The 21239-nt window shown below is 38.6% G+C and overlaps 2 protein-coding genes across 2 annotated transcripts; one reads left to right on the forward strand and one right to left on the reverse strand.

The window, feature by feature from the left end:
* Positions 1–7005: 7005 nt before the first annotated feature.
* Positions 7006–8409, forward strand: LOC120293696 (40S ribosomal protein S13-like). Its single transcript, XM_039313413.1, has 3 exons — positions 7006–7098; positions 7471–7609; positions 8367–8409. The coding sequence occupies exons 1-3, from the start codon at positions 7006–7008 to the stop codon at positions 8381–8383; spliced, it is 249 nt and encodes an 82-aa protein (XP_039169347.1). The 3' UTR covers positions 8384–8409.
* A 6199-nt stretch (positions 8410–14608) lies between these two features.
* Positions 14609–15277, reverse strand: LOC108959500 (ethylene-responsive transcription factor 1-like). The gene has a single exon (XM_018873222.2). It carries the CDS (start codon positions 15275–15277, stop codon positions 14609–14611), a length of 669 nt encoding a protein of 222 aa, XP_018728767.2.
* Positions 15278–21239: the final 5962 nt, after the last annotated feature.

Here is a 21239-nt window from a genome sequence, read left to right on the forward strand (position 1 = left end):
GAAGGCGACAAAACATTTCTATCGATCTAAGTCTGGATATCGATAGTTAAAGTCTCAAGATTTTATAGTCTCAAGACTCTGTTATCTCAAGACTCAAGACTCAAGACTCAAGACTCAAGACTCAAAGTTATTCTCACTTGACGGTCTTTCTAATCCGGTGTTGAAGGAAATCCAAAGTCGAGGTTTATGATTGAGGATTTGATCCTATCCTCAGGATAGATTCTTTGGTTGGATAATCATTTCGGATTCTTTATATCTTATCTAAGAACGATTGAAGATCCGATGGTCGACGAAATAATCTTGGATTATTCTATTCTTGGAAACCGAGATCCCGATTGTATGGGCGAACGAGATTGATGGGCTATCATCAATTCCTTATATAGCTCGGATGATCTTCTTGATTGATTCCGTCCAACGGGTAGATTGGAGGAATTCCTTTGGTAAGTGCCAACGGCTATGATGGCATGAAGGAGTATAAAAGGAAGACGTTCTAGTTGTTTTAAGTGTGTGATCGATAGAAAAATTCCAGTCGAAGATCCTTTGATTGTTAGTTGAGGCGAGCGAAATTGTATGCGAGAGTGTTTATACTTGGTGACGCCTTGAGCAAGTGTGGTAGATCATCTACACCTAGAAATCAAGGAAGATCAACAACGTAACATCTCTTTGATCATAGTGGAATCCAGCCAATCGGCTGTCGGTGCGAAAGTGGACGTAGGCTTGAATCAAGCCGAACCACTATAAGCGAGTGTTCAATTCTCTCTTTCCCTTACTCAGTCTTGCGATTGAATTTTCAACTGTTGCAAAGTCTCTAATTGTTTAAATATCGTGCAAACATCGAGAAATTTTTTTTGTATACCTATTCACCCCCCTCTAGGTACTCGTACTAGCTATCTCAGCAAGATGGGTTATTTTTCAAAAATAATTATTTGTGCATAGCAGGAAGTTCTCTAAGGGAAGCCATTATCAATGAGCCCATGGTGGAGGATTAGTCGGACATTTTGGAAAAGAAAGACTCTCTCTTAAAAGAAAATTTTTATTGGTCTCTCATGGAGAAAGATGTTATGAGACATGTGAAGCGGTGTCGAACTTGTCACATTGCCAAAAGCTATACTCAAAACCCTCGCTTGTATACTCCATTACCGGTCCTAACTGCCCCTTGGGAAGATGTAAACCTAGATTTTATGATTGGTTTACCTCATACACAAAGGGGTAAAGACTCAATTAAGGTGGTCGTTGATCGATTCTTCAAAATGGCGCATTTTGTACCATGTAACAAGACTTTAGAGGCTACTCATGTGGCAAGACTTTAGAGGCTACTCATGTGGCGAATCTTTACCGTAAAACTTCATGGTATTCTAAAAGCAATGACATCCATTTGAGATTCAAAGTTTATCAATCATTTTTGGCACACTTTTTGAAAGATGCTAGGTGTAATGCTTCAATTTAGCTCTTCTCATCATCCCCAAACAAATGGGCAAATTGAAGTCATTAATCGAAGTTTGGGTAATTTTTTAAGGAGCTTAATCAGAAGTAGCTTGCATCAATGGGACATTTCTTTGGCTCAAGCTAAATTTGCTTATAATCGGTCTTCAAGCCAAACAACTAGAAAAAGTCTTATTGAGGTTATGTATGGGAAAAATCCTATTAGTCCCTTAGACTTAGCTCCACTTCCCATCTCTCAACATATTAGTGAAGATGCCGAGGATCATGCCAACTATCTAAAGAAGCTTCATGAACAAATTTGTAAAAGGATCATAAAGTACAATGCGAAGTATCAAGAGAGAGCCAATAAGCATCGAAAGTCTATAACTTTTAAGGAAGGAGATTTGGTTTAGCTATATCTTAGAAATGAGAGATTTCCTCGAGGTCATCATGCACAGTTGAAGCCTAGGGTTGACGGGCCTTTCAAAGTGTTGCAAAGAATTGAAGACAATGCCTATAAGATTGAATTCTCTGATGAATATGTTGTTTTAGTGATGTTCAATGTTGCAGATCTTTCTCCCTACCAAGAAGATGAAACAATGAAAACTCAAGGATGAGTTTACGCACAACAAAAGTGTCTAATGCCGGAGCATTCCTAGATGACATTGGTTCAATGAAAGTGTTATGATCACATAGTTATTGATACTTCATTAACCATACCAATACTTCAGTAGCTGCGAGCCTGAAGGGTGTGCACATTCACTCAAAGGCAATTAATTCGGTACATTGGAACAAACAAATCTTGGATATCTACACCCAATAACATTTATTTCTTTTGTTTTCAAGGTCTAGTAAAGGTCATTTAAAGTTTCTAGAGTCATTATTTAATTGTCAATGTTATTTAATCTATCTTCCCCATGAGTCCTTATGTCTTCCCAAAAAGTCTCAGCAATTACTCATGCATGGAGGGTTATTCCAAGTTTGTCCATATAAAACATGTTATGATGAATAAGAAGGCAAACTTGATTTAAGTGATAATTCATTTAGCTTTTGGCTTGAGAATAAGAAGGATTTTTATTGTACTCTTATCTCTTAGGTGGATTCTTACAAGTGGCAAATGATCTATCTAATTTAGTTCTCACTTATGTTACTTCCTACTTCTCTACAATTTCTCCAGTGTCATTAGGAAAGTCTAAAATTTGTGCATCTAAAACATGTGGGTAAAAGAATTTTGACCATTAATGAGTGTTAAAAAGAGAGAAAAAATAATTTGAGAGAAACCAAATTATTCTAGAACTTCTTGTACAGCAGTTTATATTTATATATGTATATATATATATATATATATATATATATATATATATATATATGTATATATGTGGTATGATGACACACATTGCTTAGTCATGTTTAAGATCCTTTACACGTTGGTGGTTATCCAGCAAGCACATGCCCACTAGGTTTGGCGAGGAGTCTCGTTGCTTCATCGATGTGTCCATGGCTCTTCTAGCGAACTCCCAGGGCTAATAGTAACCTTTTATCGCATTGCGAGTAGGGGTGAGCGTGGTTCTAGGGTAGAACCGAGAATCGAAGAACCGAATCGGCGGTCCAATTCAGTTCCCAGTTCTATGAAGGGCCGGGTAGGTTCTCGGTTCCATTTTTTTAGGAACCGGAACTAGAACCGGCGTAACTTGGGAATTGGGAACTGTTGGATATATTATTAATATAGTCCAAACTAATATGTTCACATACAAGCTCAATAGGTAAAAGTATGGTTATTTGGGTCCATATGGGCCGGAGCCCAATAACTTTCCTATAAAAACTCTAGGGTTTCCCTATGCTAGAGGTAACACTGTTGAGCGTTCCAAACTTGACGTCTCTTGGTGTAATACTTCAAGCAACTACTTCTTCTCTCTCAAACCTATTACCTCCAACATTCTTGAAGTATTAGGTTCGTGTGTCGGATTTGAGCGAGTAAAGTGTCTTCTTGAAGATTTCGTCAAGACGAACTCGTGGCTGTAATTTACTTTTGATTTCGACGGTGATATTGGTTGGGATCTGAGTTTGAAGATTCGGGTGTCTGAAATCTTTGATTCAAAAACCCAAAAATTATAGCCAATTTTAGAGGGTACTCATCGATACGAACGTTTTGAGTGGTCACTTGCGTCAATCGGAGGTCGGACAAAGAAGTCACGGCACTCGGAAGTTTCCATCTGAATTTCTAGCGAATTTCGTGGACGAAATTTCTAGTGAATTTCAGGGGTGAAATTTTTCAGCGAGTTTCAGCGACAAGGGCAGTCCATCGTAAGGTTTTTGGGCGCTCCAGATCCGTTTTTGGGGTTTGTTTTGGCAAATTCCATCTCTATAGAGTGGTTTGATCAAGGTTAGGAAGTTATTCAACTTTGTTGCTGTGAGGACTTCAAGGTGTGCACTTTCTAACACTTTACTTTGATTAAAATGACAGCGTAGTTCCTATGATATTATAAAGTTGCAATCTTTTGATGTTACTGAATTTCATGGCTGGAAATTACATGTTCAATTTGGCATGAAAGAACGTGACATATTCTATACTGTATTAAGCGATTTTGCATCTACCACTGAAGATGTGAATGAAATATCAATGGAACAAAAATGAGGATTTTTGTAGAGATTACTAGTTGAACTCTCTAAATCCTAATATGGCTATGATTTATAGTAAGTATAAGGCGGCGAAAGAGATATAGGATCACTTGAACCCTCAGTTCCAAAAACAAGAGGGCTATCTAAAACTCTCCTAGCGGAGAAATTCTTTGACTTTAAATTCACTATGAATTCAAGCATCACCTCTCAGTTAGTTGAATTTGAGAACAAAGTTTGTAAATTGAATAAATCATTGTATGGTCTTAAACAAGCACCTAAGATGTGGCATCTTAAATTTGACAAAGTGGTAAAGAGTTATGGTTTTCAGTCTAGCTATTTAGATAAATGCATTTACCATCGTTCTATGTCAAATAAGATAGTCATCATTGCTTGTATGTTGATGACATGTTAATTCTTGGTTCCGATCATTCTGTAGTGAGTAACATGAAAGCTACTTTAGCTAAAGAATTTGACATGAAAGATCTTGGTATTACTAATACCATTCTTGGTATGAAAGTAAGTTTTAAACGGCAAGTTATCTCCCTTAGTCAGACTCATTATATTGAGCAGCTACTTTTTACTTGGGGATATGATAAGTGTAAACCAAGTGAGACACAATGTGATTATAATAATAGTCTGAGTCCTAATGAAGGGACCATCGTGGATCAGTTAAAGTACTCGAAACTGATTGGTAGTCTCATGTATGCTATGAGTTGCACTAGACTCAACATAGCCTTTACAGTTGGCATGCTGAGTCGTTTTACTAGTAATCCTAGTAAAGAGCATTGGAATGCCCTCAATAGGCTAATGAGATAACTTAAAGGTACTAAAGATTATGCTCTTTATTATTCTGGTTATCCTCCAACTGTGGATGGATATTATGATGCCTCATGGTGCTCAGATATTGGAAATAGTAAATCCACTAGTGGTATGTATTCACTTTGGGTGGAGCTATTATTACTTGGAAATCCAAACGACAAACTTGTATTGCATTGTCATCTATGGAATCGGAACTTTTGCTTTAGCCTCGGCCGATGAAGAGGCAGAGTGGATAAAGAATTTGATTATGGATATTCCTTTGACTCGGCTAAAGATTAATTCTTTAAGCCTATTTTGTGATAATCGAGCAGCTGTCCAAGTCGTCAAGAATTCTCTCTTTAATTCAAAGAGAAGACATGTGAGACTGAGACATGCGTTGTTGAATTATCAGAGAGAACAAGGCATTATCACCTTGATCGATGTGAGATCGAAGGATACCATAGCCGATACTCTCACCAAAGATATGCCTAAAGATCGATTATTCAAAATAGTGAGGGAACTGGGGTTAAAGACTATATAGGCAAGTCTTAACTACCATTTACTTACCTTCTAATTATGTGTTTTGAATTATTAAATCTTTCTTTATTGGCTACAATGATAAGCACAGTTTATATGTTTCATCGATGTTCACAGTTGCTAATTAATTTGAAGAGGGTGAGTTGTCTCATTCCAAATTTGATGAAGATGACTTTAACCTAATTCAAATGTTCTATCTGGGAAAATTGTGTCATTCCAAACTTGATGATACAATTCAACTAGATTGGACTATCATTTTTGGTTAAATGATCTCATTCCAAATTTGATGCTAGATTATTTGACTTTAAGGAATCAGTAATTGTGACATTCCAAATTGAAACATAGAAACAATTGTTTACATAAGAAGCCTATTTGTCTTGTTCTTAATTGAAACTTGATATTACATGACTAGGTTATTTGTAAGTAACTTGACTATTGGTCTTGTTCTTTAAAACTAGACAATACTTATTCTCCTACAAATAAACTTAAGTTAATGGCTTTTTGTAAATCACATTGTTTAGATCTTGTTCATAATTTATGAAACTGGCTTGATGCTTATGACATGATATTATGATGCTTTATGACATCAATATATGTTCTTCTCTTTGATGGAATGGTGCTAAGTTTTTATTCAAATGATTGAATTCATGATAATATGAAATTCATATTTGACATTCTACAAGGGATGGCGAGAGATGGAGGAGAGCTTAATGAGTGGGATCTGACCGGGATGACTTACTTGATGAATGAATATATATCATTTAAAGCGTGTAGGGACTTGACAGTTTACCTGCTATTGCCTATTTTGTTGAAGTCCATTTACGTGAGACTTGTATTTTGCTATTTCTATTTTGTGGACATTATTATGCTTGTTTCTTATATTTGTAAGGCCTTAAAATATTTTGACTGGCCTACTTATACTTGATTAATATGCATATATTGGTTGTGAACTGAGTCTGAGATTTATTTTGGGATTTTGATTTTGTTAATCTCAGAACAGATTCATGATAAGAATGATTCACTTATTTAGATTACATATGATGATTTAGTTTAATACTTTACTGCTAGAATACTCGTTGACCGATCCGAGTTGATTGTCTTGGACTGAATGTGGATGATTCATGTTTGTCTGAACATTACACTAACCACCTTATTGGATTGTGCTGTATGGTGAACATAGGAGGAGATTGTTGGATATATTATTAATATAGTCCAAAATAATATGTTCACATACAAGCCCAATAGGTAAAAGCATGGTTTTTTGGGTCCATATGGGCCGGAGCCCAATAACTTTCCTATAAAAACTCTAGGTTTCCTACGTTGGAAGTAACAATGTTGAGCGTTCCAAACTTGACGTCTCTTGGTGTAATACTTCAAGCAACTACTTCTTTTCTCTTAAACCTATTACCTCTAATAGGAACACCCAAACCCTAAAATAGCCAAATCCCTAATTTGGCTCCAGCGTTCCCCTTTGTCTTTCTCGTTCCTTTCTGTCAACAACAAGAAAAGGGAACCATTTCTCCTTCATTCTTCTCCTTGGTCAATTCTTGTTTCGAGACGCTGTCGTTCTTTCCACTTCTCTGTGGTTCTATTCATCTCGTCGTTCTTGACATCTTGTTCCTCTCCGCGATGCTGTGGTTCTCGTTTGAATCGTTTGCTATCACCAACGCCGGCCACGGCTCAGCGACCATCATCCAACAGCTGCGCAACATCATCACTCAGGTCTCTCTCTCTGTGATTTTGAGTGCATTAATTTGTTCCCTCTCAGGACACTTTGTTGAAACTCTCCCTCTCTCCCTCTATCTCTCGCTCTCTTTGGTGGTTGGTTTTTTTCTTGTTTCTTTTACGGTGAGTGTGGCGACAAACATTCACTCGGGGCGTGGCGGTTGTGAAATTTTTTCTACTGCAAATTGCAACCCAAAAGTTTAAAAATATGCAAGCAATATATTTCTTTTTCTATTTATTTTGGACAAAAGCAGTTTCTTTTTCAGCACGCTTAACAAGTGCATAAAATTTGCTTTCGTTGTTCTGTTTTAGCCTTTTGGTTTCGCTATTTACTTGCATTCACTCGTGCAGTTTTTTTTTCTTTTGTAGGTTGAGGAGAACATCAGCAAGTTCGCCAGGAAAGGTTTGACGCCATCACAGATTGGTGTCATTCTTCGCGACTCTCACGGGATTGCCCAAGTGAAGAGCATGACGGGGAGCAAGATTTTGCGTATCCTCAAGGCTCACGGTATGTTTTACTTCACATGTTCATTATATTTGTGAAGTGAATCTGCCGGTTAATATATATGAAATGGATTTCAGATCTACAGAAATAACTCTTTATATGCTATGTAGTACTTAAATTGTAAGCTTGATGACTTTGGTGGCTGATTAAAGCACAACTTTAAGAGGAGATAAATTAGTTTTTAGAGCTTGCTATGTTCTTGGGGTCCCAAAATCATCCTGAAAACTATGTTGTGCACTATCTGTTGTTCATCAAAAGTTGATTTTCAAGGCTTGATTTATTATTGGAATTGTCTTACTTCATATCTAGCTTTAGCATCTTTCTATTGTTCATGTATCCCTTTCCTTATTCTAAAATGATTGGCATAATAGTGACTAGTGAGGTGAAGCTAATTTGGGTTTGTCTTCGAAATTTTAAAACAGCATAAATCGTACAGCTTTGTCCTCTTTGTAAGTTAAGCTCATGATGATCGTCCTCATGCAATCACCTTGTTCATTAGGCGTTCTATGATGAGCTTGTTTCTGTATAGAACTAAGTTGCTTCATCGGTGGCTGAATCTGGTGAATCGGATTTAGTTTCTGAGATAATATGCTGCATATGGTCTCTGTCATGTACAAGATATTCTTGAAGCTGTTTGGGCCAATTATTACTCCTTGATTCTATCATCTCGTGTCATTGCTTTTATGAATCCTTGCTTGCATAAATTGCTAATTACTGTCCAACCTTTCAAAATATGAATGACATCTTTCTCTTGTTTCAGATTATAGCAATATCTGAATAGGCATCTGAGTACTCCAAGAGCCTTGGAGAAAGCTCAAACCCTCTGGACTAGAAATCTTTCGACATGTGTGCCGTTGTTGCTGCTATTGAGGATCTTTGGCTATTTATCCTCTCTGAAAAGGGTTTGAGGGTGCGCATTTTCCTCCTTCGGGACATAATTAAAGTAGTAGATACCTTTCTATTGAATCAAGTAGTAGGTTGCTCATTGTCGAATAAGAAGGTTGAAGTTGTACAATATTCAGACTCAAAGGTTTATAAAAAAAAAAAATTGTGTTTGAGACAAAGAGAACAAGAACAAGTGAGTATGATCCTCATGAGAAGGGGCTTACTGATTTGTGATATATGTATTTGGGGGAAAAGTGCCAAAAAGTCCTAAACCTTTTGTCTTTGTGCCAATTTAGTCCTAAACCTTTTTTCGGTCTTGATTGTCCTAAACCTTTTAAGTTGTGCCAATTCAGTCCTTTCCAGCCAATTTTGGATTTTGCTATTGGACGCCGGCGGCTGATGGCATGATCGGTGCGACGTGGACAACTTTTAATAATTTTTTAATAATTTTTAATTTTTTAAATACTTTTAATATATTCTTATTTTTATTTTTTTCTTTTTCCTCCAGCCGGTTGCCGGGTCCGGCGACCAGCCCCGAAGCGATCGCCGGTGAGGGCAAGGCCGACCTTGCCGGATCTCGCGAGTCGAGTCTCGCCGGCCATGGGCGAGGGGCCGGCGGGCGAGCTTCGCCCATGGCCGCCTCGCCGGATCGGGCCATGGGCGAGGCTTGCCCTCGCCGGCCATGGGCGAGGCTGGTGAGGGTGAGCCTCGCCCATGGCCTGATTTGGCGGCGACCATGGGCGAGGCTCGCCCTCGCTGAATCTGGCGAGGTCGAGCCTCACCGGCCCTCGCCCATGGCCTGATCTCGGCGAGGTCGGGCGAGGGCCAGCGAGGCTCAACCTCGCCGGATCCGGCGGCGAGCCTCGCCCATCGCCCATGGCCGGATTCGGCGAGGCGGCCATTGGCGAGGCTCGCCCTCGCCGGATCTCGGCGAGGTCCCGGCCCTCGCCCTCGCTGGATCTCGGCGAGGTCGCCGGCCCTCGCTCTCATCGGCGACCGGCTGGAGGAAAAAGACAAAAAAAAAAAAAAAAAAATTAAAATATTATTAAAAGTTGTCCACGTCAACCGGCCGCGTCCAGTCAACAAAATCCGGTCAAAATTGCCGGAAATGACTAAATTGATACAACTTAAAAAGGTTTAGGACTGAATTAGCATCGAAAAAATGTTTATGACTAAATTGGCACAAAAGCAAAAGGTTTAGGACTTTTTTGGCACTTTTCCCTATTTGCAGGCTTAGGCTACGCTAGCAAAGGTAACTCTCGGATTTCGAACTCTCGGTCAAGCGGTGAATATGGCCCCAAAAGTGTGGTCGGCCATGTTTCTTTGAATGGTATTGAAGCCAGAGTTTCGTACATTTATTTTAGACATCCTATCTACATTATTTGTTCATTTGAGTCATAAAGCACCTGAGACTTATTGGATTTGTATATCTTGGCTGATTCAAAGGCTTCTCAAGGTGCACTAGCTTCACAAAATGCTCATGTTACTTCTTTCGCTTTTGCAAAGAAATACATTATCTAAGTTGCAAGTTAAATAGTCTCAATTCCCAAGAGAACAATGGAGATGGCAATTCCAAACAGGTACTTGTTTGGTAGTATCCATTATCACTTGTCATTTGTAAAATATTTAGCATAGGTGGACGTGGTATGTGGCATACTCATTTTTGCTAGTATCACCATGTAGAATGTTGGTTCATATTCTAGAATATTAAATGCTTATGAGTATTATAGATTTTGTGTTCGTGTCGTATTTTCTTTGATGAATGAAAAGCTTGTTTATTGTTGATGCGTTCATTTCTATTTTTTAAACTAAAAATGAAGAAAAAAGAAAAACTTTGTTGGAACCTAGAACCTACCTCGGAACTGTGATAAAGTAGGTTCCAAGTTCTTGATTCTGATGGGTAGGTTTCGGGTTCCAAAAAATAGGTTCCAAGTTCTTGATTTTGACAGGTAGGTTTCAAGTTCCAAAAAATGAGAAACATATACCCATGATAGGTTCTAGGTTCCAAGCGAAACTTGTAAGGAATCCGGAATCAGGATCCGCTCATCCCTAATTGCGAGTCTTTTGCTGCATTTACATTCCCCGATACAGGTTATCCAGCGCATCAGTTCAAACCACAACTTTGTCCAGTCATGTTCAGTGAATCTCGCCGGGTCTAGTGAACATGGTAATTTTCATACACCAGCCACTTGTTTCGCAAGACAACCAGCAACCCCGGCGATAGTTTCTATTATACCCAGGGATCCTCTTGTCAACATTGGTTCCCTTTCGGCATGCCACCAGCGATTCAGCATGTCCCTCCTGCATCACTGCAAACACCCTTGTCAAAGTCCTTGTACTCTTGATGTCTTGCAGATCTTTGTTCGAAAATTTTATCAAGTTAGCAGGCCGACGAGCCTACCAATCTATTGTAGCCTCAGTTCAACGACTCTTCAGCCATTGGCTAGTGTTGTTCCGGCTTCGCTGTCCCAGTTTCCTCAAGAAACTCCATCACCAACCTGCATAGTGGTCCTCACGTTACCCTCGTGCGGGTAAGTGGAGTTATATTCAACTTTCCACGATAGGTTAGTTTTATTATATATTCTTTAATTGCACGTTATTAGTTGATAGAATCTTAGGTTATCATGATTCGATCATTTTCCTGCATCAATCAAGGCATATTAGTTTTATTATATATTCTTTAATTGTCTCGGTTGGTTCGATATGTTGATTCAATAAACTAAAAATTCTTCTCGATTTTTTAAATTGATTTTAAAAAAATTAACAACACAATATAAACTGACCCGGGTCGGACCTCCGGATGGCCAGAGAAGAGGCCCCCCTTTTTGTCCTTTTTTATTTTCTTTTACTCCCTTTTGATTTTCTTTTCTTTTTATCTCTCTAATTCTCTCTCTCTCGTCTTGTCTTGTATTTTTGTCCCCTGTGCACCCGCCAGACTAGCCAGAAGAGAGGCTGGGGGGGACCCATTTTGTCCTTTTCCACTTTGTCTTTATTCCTTTATTTTTCACTGTTCTTTCCTTTTTCTTCCCCGCGCGGTCATCCTCTTCAAGCGTGGCCTTTGCCGAAGACCATTCTAGTATCACAAGGCCCCGGCCGGAGCGTCCCTCGCCACGGTCGGCCGAACGCACGCATTCACCGGACCTCCGACAGCTGCCGGCCGATGCCGCCGCCGCGGAACCAACGGCCACCGCCGCCATCCTTCATCTATACCGGCTTATAACCGGTCTCTTGCGTAACACGATGCGCAAGAAAAAACGACGAAGCAAGGTGAAAGGATGGCAGCGTGGATCTGTCAAAGCGCATCTAACGAGCAACGAGCAGCACTCACAATGAACGAACAGATCTCATTTAGGCATTTCATCAAATAGGTTGGGTGCGTTACCCGTTCTTAACGTTTCCAGATAAAACGGGACTCGGAACTCGCACCGGAACTCATGACGATCAACATGTACAACACGGGTACAGAACAGAGGGGTGACGCGGGCCGGAGCTTGTGCTGGCCGGACGGTCGCGGGCGTTGGTTCGGTGTTGCCTGAAACGGGGCAAACATGAAGCCGCCCTGTATTTTTAGGTGAGGAGGCCAGTCGGCAAAGCTGTTCAGACTGCCGGTCCTCAGCGTGCCGACCGAGCCTCTTCCTGGCCAAACCAGCATCCCCTTGCCGTCCACTCACAACAGGTTTGGCCCTACCTCGGCTAGGCCTGCTCTCCTCTGTTCGGCGCCACTGATGGCGCCTGCTCCGCCTCCCGTCCGTCGCTAGTCTACCTTCCTCTCTCTGCCGTAGGTCGTCTTGCACGCGTCTGGTCTTCTGCACACGTGGTGGGTAGCGTGAGTTGACCTGTCAAATAGATAGACTTGATCAGATTTGGGGTGAGTTATAAATGATCTCATCTGAATTGGCCATTAATCCGTTTATGACTATTTATTACTAATATAAATTTATTAACATATATTCAATCTATATTACTAAAACATTTTCATATTTAATCAAATTTGGAAAAATTTATTTCTTATGATTTTAAAAAAATTATATCGTTAAAACACTCTAATACAATTACAAAATTTATAATTTAAAAAAAAAAAAAGGTTTCGTTATTTCACAAAAATGTGATATTTCTAAAAATAATAATATTTCTTAGTGTTTTAATTGAAACTTGAAAATAAATGAAAAATTATTTCCACTTGGTATGGAAGATTTGATTTGATTTTTATGCTTTCCTTTTAAGTATTCTTATTTTATTTTATTTTATTAAAAAATAGATTTTTCTTTTCTTTTCTTTTTCCTCCTTCTTCACCTAGTCACTGGCCATGATGGTCATGGTTGGCAACAGGCAAGCTCTAGCCTTGCCAGATCCACGAGGTTGATCTTTCTCGATGCTAACGAGCTTGAGCCTCGCTGGCCTTGGGCGAGCTCCACCTCGCTAGATTCGACCAACTCGAGTTGCCTTGACACCAACAAGCTCGAGTCTTGCCAAATCGTTGAGGCTCTAGCCTCGGTCTCACTCGATTATGGCAAGTCGAGCCTCACAGATCTTGGGCAAGGCCCACCTCACCAGATTTGCTAAGGTTGAGCTTGCCTTGATGCTAGCGAGCTCGAGTCTTGCTAGCTTGGCGAGGCCGGCAAGCTCGGCTACCCAAATCTAGCGAGCTCAAACTTGCCTTAGGTCAGTGACCTAATCGATGACATGACCAAGTACTGGACATGCAAAGACACTTAGAGATAGCATTCCAATATTTATGTTGTTTGTGCTTTATGCCATACCAGAGTAAGCAACATAGTCAGGCACGACATTCTAACTTCGTGTGTTCATTTTATGGAAGATGCACAAAACAGGCATTGTCCAATAATGAAGGAAGATTGTATTATGAACACTGCAATGCAAGCGCGCAAGCGCTCATAAGAAAAGCTGTTACCTATAGTGGATGATGGAGTATGGTTGATAGTTTACATAGCAATATGGCGTGACTCAACCTGAAATTGTTCAAGGAAAGAGGTTAAAATTAGAAAATTGCACACAAGTCTACATAATGCATATGTTTACCCATTGTTCAACCATTTTGTTGCAAAGTTTTCAGACAAAAATGATGAATGACATTACTGTTTCGAGAAAGGATTCTCAAAGGCTCTATTTCTTTAATTTCCCTGGCATTATGTAAGAAACACCTTGAGACATGATAAAATTGTGTTTTTGTGATGGTAACGTATTCGAAGTAGGATATAAGCAAGTTTAGATTGATTTTTCATAAGATGAAACCATTTATAACAAGAATGAACATCAACAAAAATCATAAAGTAGTGAGATTTTCTTTTAGTGGGTAGGAGACGATCTAAATATTAGAGCGAATTAGATCAAAGCAAGCAAAAAGATATATCTACTAAAACCAACTGGCAGAACATGATATTTTCCCAACTTAGGTGGCAAGCAGTCAAAATACTTGCTGCCAACAAAACCTAAGTAACCAATCAAACTACCTAATCTAGAGAAAGAAGCATGACCTAATCAAGAGTACAAAGTTTTAGATGACACTGTGCAAACTCTTGCGAAAGAGTTTGGAACCTTTACGGCCTATCCTAATTGTCTATTTGTTCATGGATCTTATGCATGATTGATAACAGTGAGAACAGAAGTAAATGTCCAGAAAAAGTTCACATAATTGTCCCACTATATCAATTTATTAAAGTTTAGGAACAAAGGAATTGTTAGCTGACGACAATGCAGACGTCAAAATGATTTCTATAAGGAAATGTTTAATTTACATAAAATTGACGAAAATAGTTGGTATATGGAAAACCGGTATGTTTTCATTATTTCCTTGTTTTACTCAATTGCGAACGAACAGGGTTGGGACACTAATTTTCTGTTTGGAAAAGATGAGTCGGGGGACAATGAGAATTGGTGTAGAAAAATGAAATTGCCTAGGAACACTAGCAAGACATAAATTAGTTTGCGTGTTCTTCTGTTTTTTTTTTTTTTTTTTTGGTGGAAGATGTCATTGGAATTCCGTTCCCTAATCTCCAGAGGAAGAACATACGCTTCATACACTGACACATGTTCATTACACAATGACTAAAAATCATCACATAAAACCTCTCAATTTTGTCCATTTCAAGTCCTTTTCTATCGAAACGATAGGATGAAACTATTAAGCTCGTGGGGGTCGCTGGCCAGGCCAATCAAATCCTCCTTTCTCCACTTCGGATCCAGCGAGCTGCTCTCGGCCTTAGTTGACCGGTGCTGCTTCCGAGTCACCCTCACCGGCTCCACCTCGTCGCAACCGATCAAGTGAGGGAAATTCAGCCGGGCCTTGGCCCCACGCATTGCGAATGCGGCCTGGTCGTAAGCCAGTGCGGCCTCTCGCGGCGTCTCAAAGGTCCCCAGCCACCTCCTTGCGCTGTTCTTCTTCGGGTCTCGAATCTCCGCCGCATACTTCCCCCATGGCCGTTTCCTCACTCCCCGGTAGCGGGACCCTTCAGGCAGTGCCTCATTCGTTTGGACGTCTCCATAATCCATGACAGGTTGCTCATTTGACGAGCTGGGTGATTTGGACCCGACAGCGTCTTTCGGGTGCTCATGATAAATGCCCATGTCGTCGTAATCAGTTGCGTCGAACCACATTGTTGTCTCTGCCGACGAAAATGTGTCGAAGCTTGAATTTGGACAATGGAATCGAACATTTTGGGCGGTTTTTGCCAAGGTTTCAAAGTCATCGTCGTTGAGAAGATGCTGGCGGATACGCTCTAAAAGAGCAGCATCTGTATCTGATATTGTTGAACTTGTTGCGGACATGTTGATCCTGAATGGTGGAGAAAAAAATACGAGGTTAGGGACTGAATAAGGCTCTGTGCGAACTATGCCGTGGCGAGAGTTGAAGCTTGACGGTATATATATAATCGCACTATACGGGGAGTTTTAATTGAAGTCTTTTCAATTGGTCTTGTCAGCACTATTATAATCGCCACATGGTTGTTTTTTCTAATCATCGTGGCGTGGAGCATGTACAACCGTGACGTTTAAACATAAGATTGCAACCGTGACGTTTTCATTATTAATTGATGAAGAAAAAACAGTGGGTATGAAAGTATTATAGGTTCCTTAAATCTCTCACTGTAAAAAAAGAAAAAAGAAAAGAAGATCTTGAGAAATGTTATATTTACTTATAAAGTCGATTTATGTAAAGATATTTCATATTGTTATTGGTTCTCAAATAATAAGGCTTTACCTAATAAATCAATTTTGCACACCAAATTTAGCATGTCTAACATAGTTCATATCTATTAAGAAAACTGTTGCGAAAAATAGGTGATTGAACAATAAAATAGACATGACAAGAAAATAAGTTGGCTACCAGATTTACGTGATTCGGTCGCAGTGATCTAACTCCATGAGAAGAGCAGCAATAAATTTCACTATGAATCAAGCAATACAACGAAAATTATAACAATACTTGAATCACTCAATCACTCATAATATTTTCCAAACTCCAATTATATCTAATAGTTCACGCAATATTTAGCCACACAATTTCTCGCTAAATAATCTCTCAATCTCACGAATGAATTACACAAAATTTTTTACACAAGATTTAATTGATTACAAACACTTGAATTCTTGGATGTAATCTGTCGAAGAAATACCCCCTCCACGAAGAAGCACACTTCCTATAAGCGTTCATCAACGTGCGCCCCTTAAAACTCCCACAACCGACTATAAATCATATATACTCTAGTAGTCCGAATTGGAGAAGGAGGACCACCCAACTTGGACTTCCCTACGTCTATGTGTCTTTCTTCACCGAATACAGGAAGTTGAAATCCGAATATTTCAGTAAAAGTTCTGACTTTCCTTCTTGATTTTCCCTTGCCAATTTCTGCTTCAATCGGGGGAATATTTCTTTATCCGAAGTTTAACTAAATTGAGGTTCGGGTCAAAACTTGCTCAATAAATATCTAAAAAAAATTAACTACATGCTTTCCTTCATCTTAGGTTGGGCTTCATTCGCAGGCTCAAAATCGAGACATATTTTAACACATATAGTATTAAAAACATTTAAATGAAATGTCTAATATGATCCGTCATAAAAAGATAATGGCCATCTTTCCTCAGCACGGAGTTCGTTAGTAAAGGCCGAATGCATTCAACCATCGTGGCTGTCCATTCAAACAATCACGAAGCATCAAGTATACCATTAATTCTTCCATTGTCTTTTAAAGAAAAGTTATTTAACTTATACTCCTTACATGATTGGTTAGATGGTCGTGCCTTTGAATTATAGGAAGAAATCTTAATTGGTATATTAAATGAATAATGACACTAATAATCTTTGAATTTTAATCAAATATGTAATGTGATCTCTGGACTTTTAATTTGTCCAATGTAATCTTTGAACTTTAGCTTAATGTGCAATATGATTCATGAATTTTCAATTTATAATACAATGTTTCAAAAGTTTAGGAATCACATTACCCATTAGGCTAAAATTTGTGGATCATATTGGACAAATTAAAAGTTTATAAACCATAATGCACATTGAGTCAAAGTTTATGGACTATTTGTCTCATTTTCCATTGGTTATTTTGAAATGCGGAATCCAAATAATGCTTGTGTGTCCCTTGAAAAGGACAATGTTTTTGGTGTGGGAGAACCTATATAATGTTGGACCTGAGTAAGTTCTTAAAATGCTCAAGGAGGCTCTTAATGGGGGAAGAACCCTAGAGGGACGAGACTCCATATAGTAATACTTTGTATTCATTCCTATCGGGGAAAAGAAAGATAGGATGGGAATTGGGGGACCTATTAGGGGAAGATAGATTTTACATTAGTGCTTTGGTATTGGCTACAATCAGGTAGACGAATGTAGTGGCTCTTTGCGCCTGGGTTGAGACAAGGCGGCTTCACAACCGTCGCAGGGCAGTTGAGCTTTGCGCAAGTGTTTCAACCGAGGATACCGACTGCTTTCCTTGTATCCTCGGTTGAAAGACTTGAGTTTCACTCAAAAGGAATCAATCTTTTTGTCTGGTTATTGCGAAATGCAGAATCCAAAGATAAAAGCAATTTAAATGCTTGCGTGTCACTTGAAAAGTACAATGTTTTCAAAGTGGGAGAACCTATATAATGTATAAGTAGCGCATGCGAGTGCAATTTCTTTGATTTAATAGACAAATCTTTTGTTGCTTTGCAATCAAAAGGAGAATATAGCAAAGTGTTCATCAATTGTCATTTTCCGAGCATACTGTTGACGTTGTAGATACGATACTATCCCAAATCCTAGAAATATACATTGTTGTGCTATGATGCACGTGTGAGTAAGTTGTGGCAGAGAAGTCTCATATTGGATAATTAATGTGGTGTAAAGCAATTAATATATCCTAATTGGTTTATAACCCATTGACTTAAGCTTTAAGTAAAGATGAGTCCAACTGGATATATTGGTGGGTTCGGATTTGAGCTCTATTTTGGTGATCTCCCTACTATGTGCTTTTAACAAATGGTATTATAGTCGATGCTTGTGTTTTCCGAGCAAGTAGGCATTGTGGTGTAGCAATGTGGGCCCGTAAGGATGATGTTAGGCCAAAAGGATACCTATAGTAAGGGAGAGCATGCCTAACATTGAGCTCACACGTATGTGAGTGAATTATGTTAAAGAAGTCACATATCAGATAATTGATATAGTGTAGGGCGGTTAATATATCTTAATTGGTTCACAATGCATTGCCTTAAATTCTTGAGTAAATGTTAGTTTAATTGGATATATTGATAGGCTTAGAATTGGACTTTCTCTTAGCGGTTGACCCGCTGTGCCCTCTCAACAGGCCGATAGTCTGGTCATTCAAAAGATTGTTGGGATGCCGTATTGACAAATCGCCAAGGCGATCTTGAAAGAGGTCTTTGAGGACAGATGGTCCTTACGTTAACACGGTTATTTTTTAACCTAAAAGAACGCTTTAAATAACTTCAAAAATACTTCAAGTTAGCTGCATGCACTGCGTTGGGGATCATTTACGTGTTTCTCTGCGACCCTCGCTTGAAACTGAACACAAAAATCGATTTTCTGTTCTTCTTTCGTTGAACTTGGTTTTTGGCCGAGCTAAAGGTTTTCGATACGTAAAATGCAGTAATATGATGTTTCTGTAGATCGTTTCTTCCCTTTCAGTTGCAGATGAAGAGCAATCTAGGAAAATGGATATGCAGAGGGCAGTCATTCGATGACGTTGTCGACTTAGATTCTCTCGCATTGGATCTGAAGTTTTAATTAAACGAATGTGCGATCGGTATTGCACTGACATAAACGGGCAACCCCGCTTTAAAAAGAGCACCATTTTATTTTTTTCCTTAATTTTAATAATTTTCTTTGAATTACATTTGTTGTCACTTACTCCTGATTACTTTGTAGGATAATTCTATCGCTAGTCCTCTGAAATTTTTCAATATATGTAATGTCATTTTTTACTTTTTTGGGGGGGTGAAATTGGGTCCTTTGAAGTATATATATAATTGTCTGTTGACGGTAGTTCTCCAGTTGAAAACCTTAATTGAAATGTTGACGTGATCGCTAAGCATAATTAATCATAAATATTCAGCATATATTGTGGAAAGAATCTGTGAGGGATGTGAAGTGTAGATTTCATAACTGGAGATACACAGTGGAATCAAGCAAAAATTAAGGACGAATTTTGTAATTCTTCGAAAGTAAATTCCTTTTCTTGACCCAAAAAAAATTAAAAAATGATCAGTTCACGAGGTCAAATTGGTCCTCGCCCCTCATAATGGGGTTTGCTCTTCGCTAGACTGAGCTTACGTAGCTGTTTGGCCACTCGTTGAAGCAAGACGATTGCACACCAATGAGTATATCATTATCTAGTGAATTAAGCATACGACATTGATTAGAGTATCCATTCATTAAATTAATTATAATGAATTGCCAGAAGAAAAGACAGAGTAATTACCGGAGTAGGGTCTACGAGCACCCTTATAAGAGAGTAGTGGGGGCAGCAATAATGAGGATTAAAGTTGATTAATCATAGACATGCCACATATACAAAGAAAGCATGCGCTCAATAATTCATGTGACGTGATACCGATATACTCTATTCACATTATTGTAATCTATTTATAGTATATAGTAGATTTGAAATGTTGCGAGATTAAAAAATGAAATCACATACTTTTATATTTCGTGTAACGTGATATGATTTGACATTTTATCTTTCTTGTAAAGAATGATCTCTTCAGTTTATTTTTTTTTTAAAAAGAATTCTTTATTTCAAGTTGAGTAAGTATTTTATTAACAATGTGATTCTCATTCTCCATAACTAAATCCTATACTTATATTATTAAGTCAGCCACTCTTCTTCCTCCTAAGAGAAAAGATTTTCTCTAATGATAGGCAAGTATGCACAATTTAGAATGTGTTTATTTTGCATTTTCATGAATAGGTTTTCTAAATTTGCATGAGAAATTAGCACACACAATCTCTCTTTCTCTCAAAATTTTAAAGGAATCAACCGGCTAGAGATTTAGATGTGAAAAATTTCCCTCAATTAAGGATGTAATAAAACAGTCATTTAGCAAGCATGTTGCGGAAAATACATCTATAATCATGAAAAGGAAAATCAACCGAGATACTTAAACCTTGTAGGCATACAATAGTAAATTTCTAGGATCATGTACGACTCTTTTCCACAATTAGGTTCACAACTTGCTACAATAGAATGCTTTTCCACTGTATATTTATCATAAATGAAAAGGATTTTCTATTCAGCTCAACGTCTTTTATTGTGAAGTTCTTAAATTTAATTTAGCTTAAGGGAATCAGGTACATACCTTTACCCGACAGATGTGTCGTTGCGCCAAAAGGTCTTGTCCAGTCAATCCAAAATGTCGCCTACTTTCTCTTGCTCCAGATGATGGGACTTGCTGATTGGATGTCGTTTTCATGAGGTGACCTTGCTGACCTGGCGGAATGTTATAGTATACATGTCTGTATTATAAAAACACCATTATCATAATCTTGATTTTTTGTTCTTTGTTCTGGCCGAATATTCTCAAATAGAATATTTGGGCCGTTGCAATTCAAACTTTACGGGCTTGAATTTTTTTGGCATGCGTACTGGTTTTTAAACTTGAATTGGAGCTTGAAGATCGTGACGTTATAGAGACACTTGTAGACATTTGATGCAGCAAACGGTTAAAATTGTTGAATTTTGCACGGGCAACTTTAAATTAATGATAAAGGGTGGAAATCAAGTGAATTAGCATCTCCAATGATGTCACAGGTACTGCGACAGAAATTCATGAACCTTGGAATTTCCCGGAAGCAAGGAATCTTCATCGCGGGACAAAGCGGAAGTGGCAAGTCAAGAAAATGATTTTTTGGTGGGTATATGATTCATTCTTGCCGTTGAGTTATTGATCTTCTAATGGGAGCAATACTTTAGTAGATTGACTTTTTTTTCTCCTTTGGTGTTATTGCTCTTTCGTCATAACATTCTAGATGAAAGATGCAAACATTTGAGTATTTTCTTTTCTTTTAATTCCAAGGCATACACATGGAGTTCTAGCTACTTGAAGGCTCGAAAAACACCATACAAGCTTTATAAACTGGTTAGGTCTATACAATTGGATTGTACTTCTAGAACAACTTACATGTAATTTGTGCAATTCGAATGGACGACCTCCACTTTTTGAGCTGAAAATCCATTGACACGTACAACCAATTGCACCAACTCTAGGGTAACTTTCAAGCTCTAAT

This window comes from Eucalyptus grandis, chromosome 5 (assembly GCF_016545825.1).
Source record: "Eucalyptus grandis isolate ANBG69807.140 chromosome 5, ASM1654582v1, whole genome shotgun sequence".
NCBI classification, from domain to species: domain Eukaryota; kingdom Viridiplantae; phylum Streptophyta; class Magnoliopsida; order Myrtales; family Myrtaceae; genus Eucalyptus; species Eucalyptus grandis.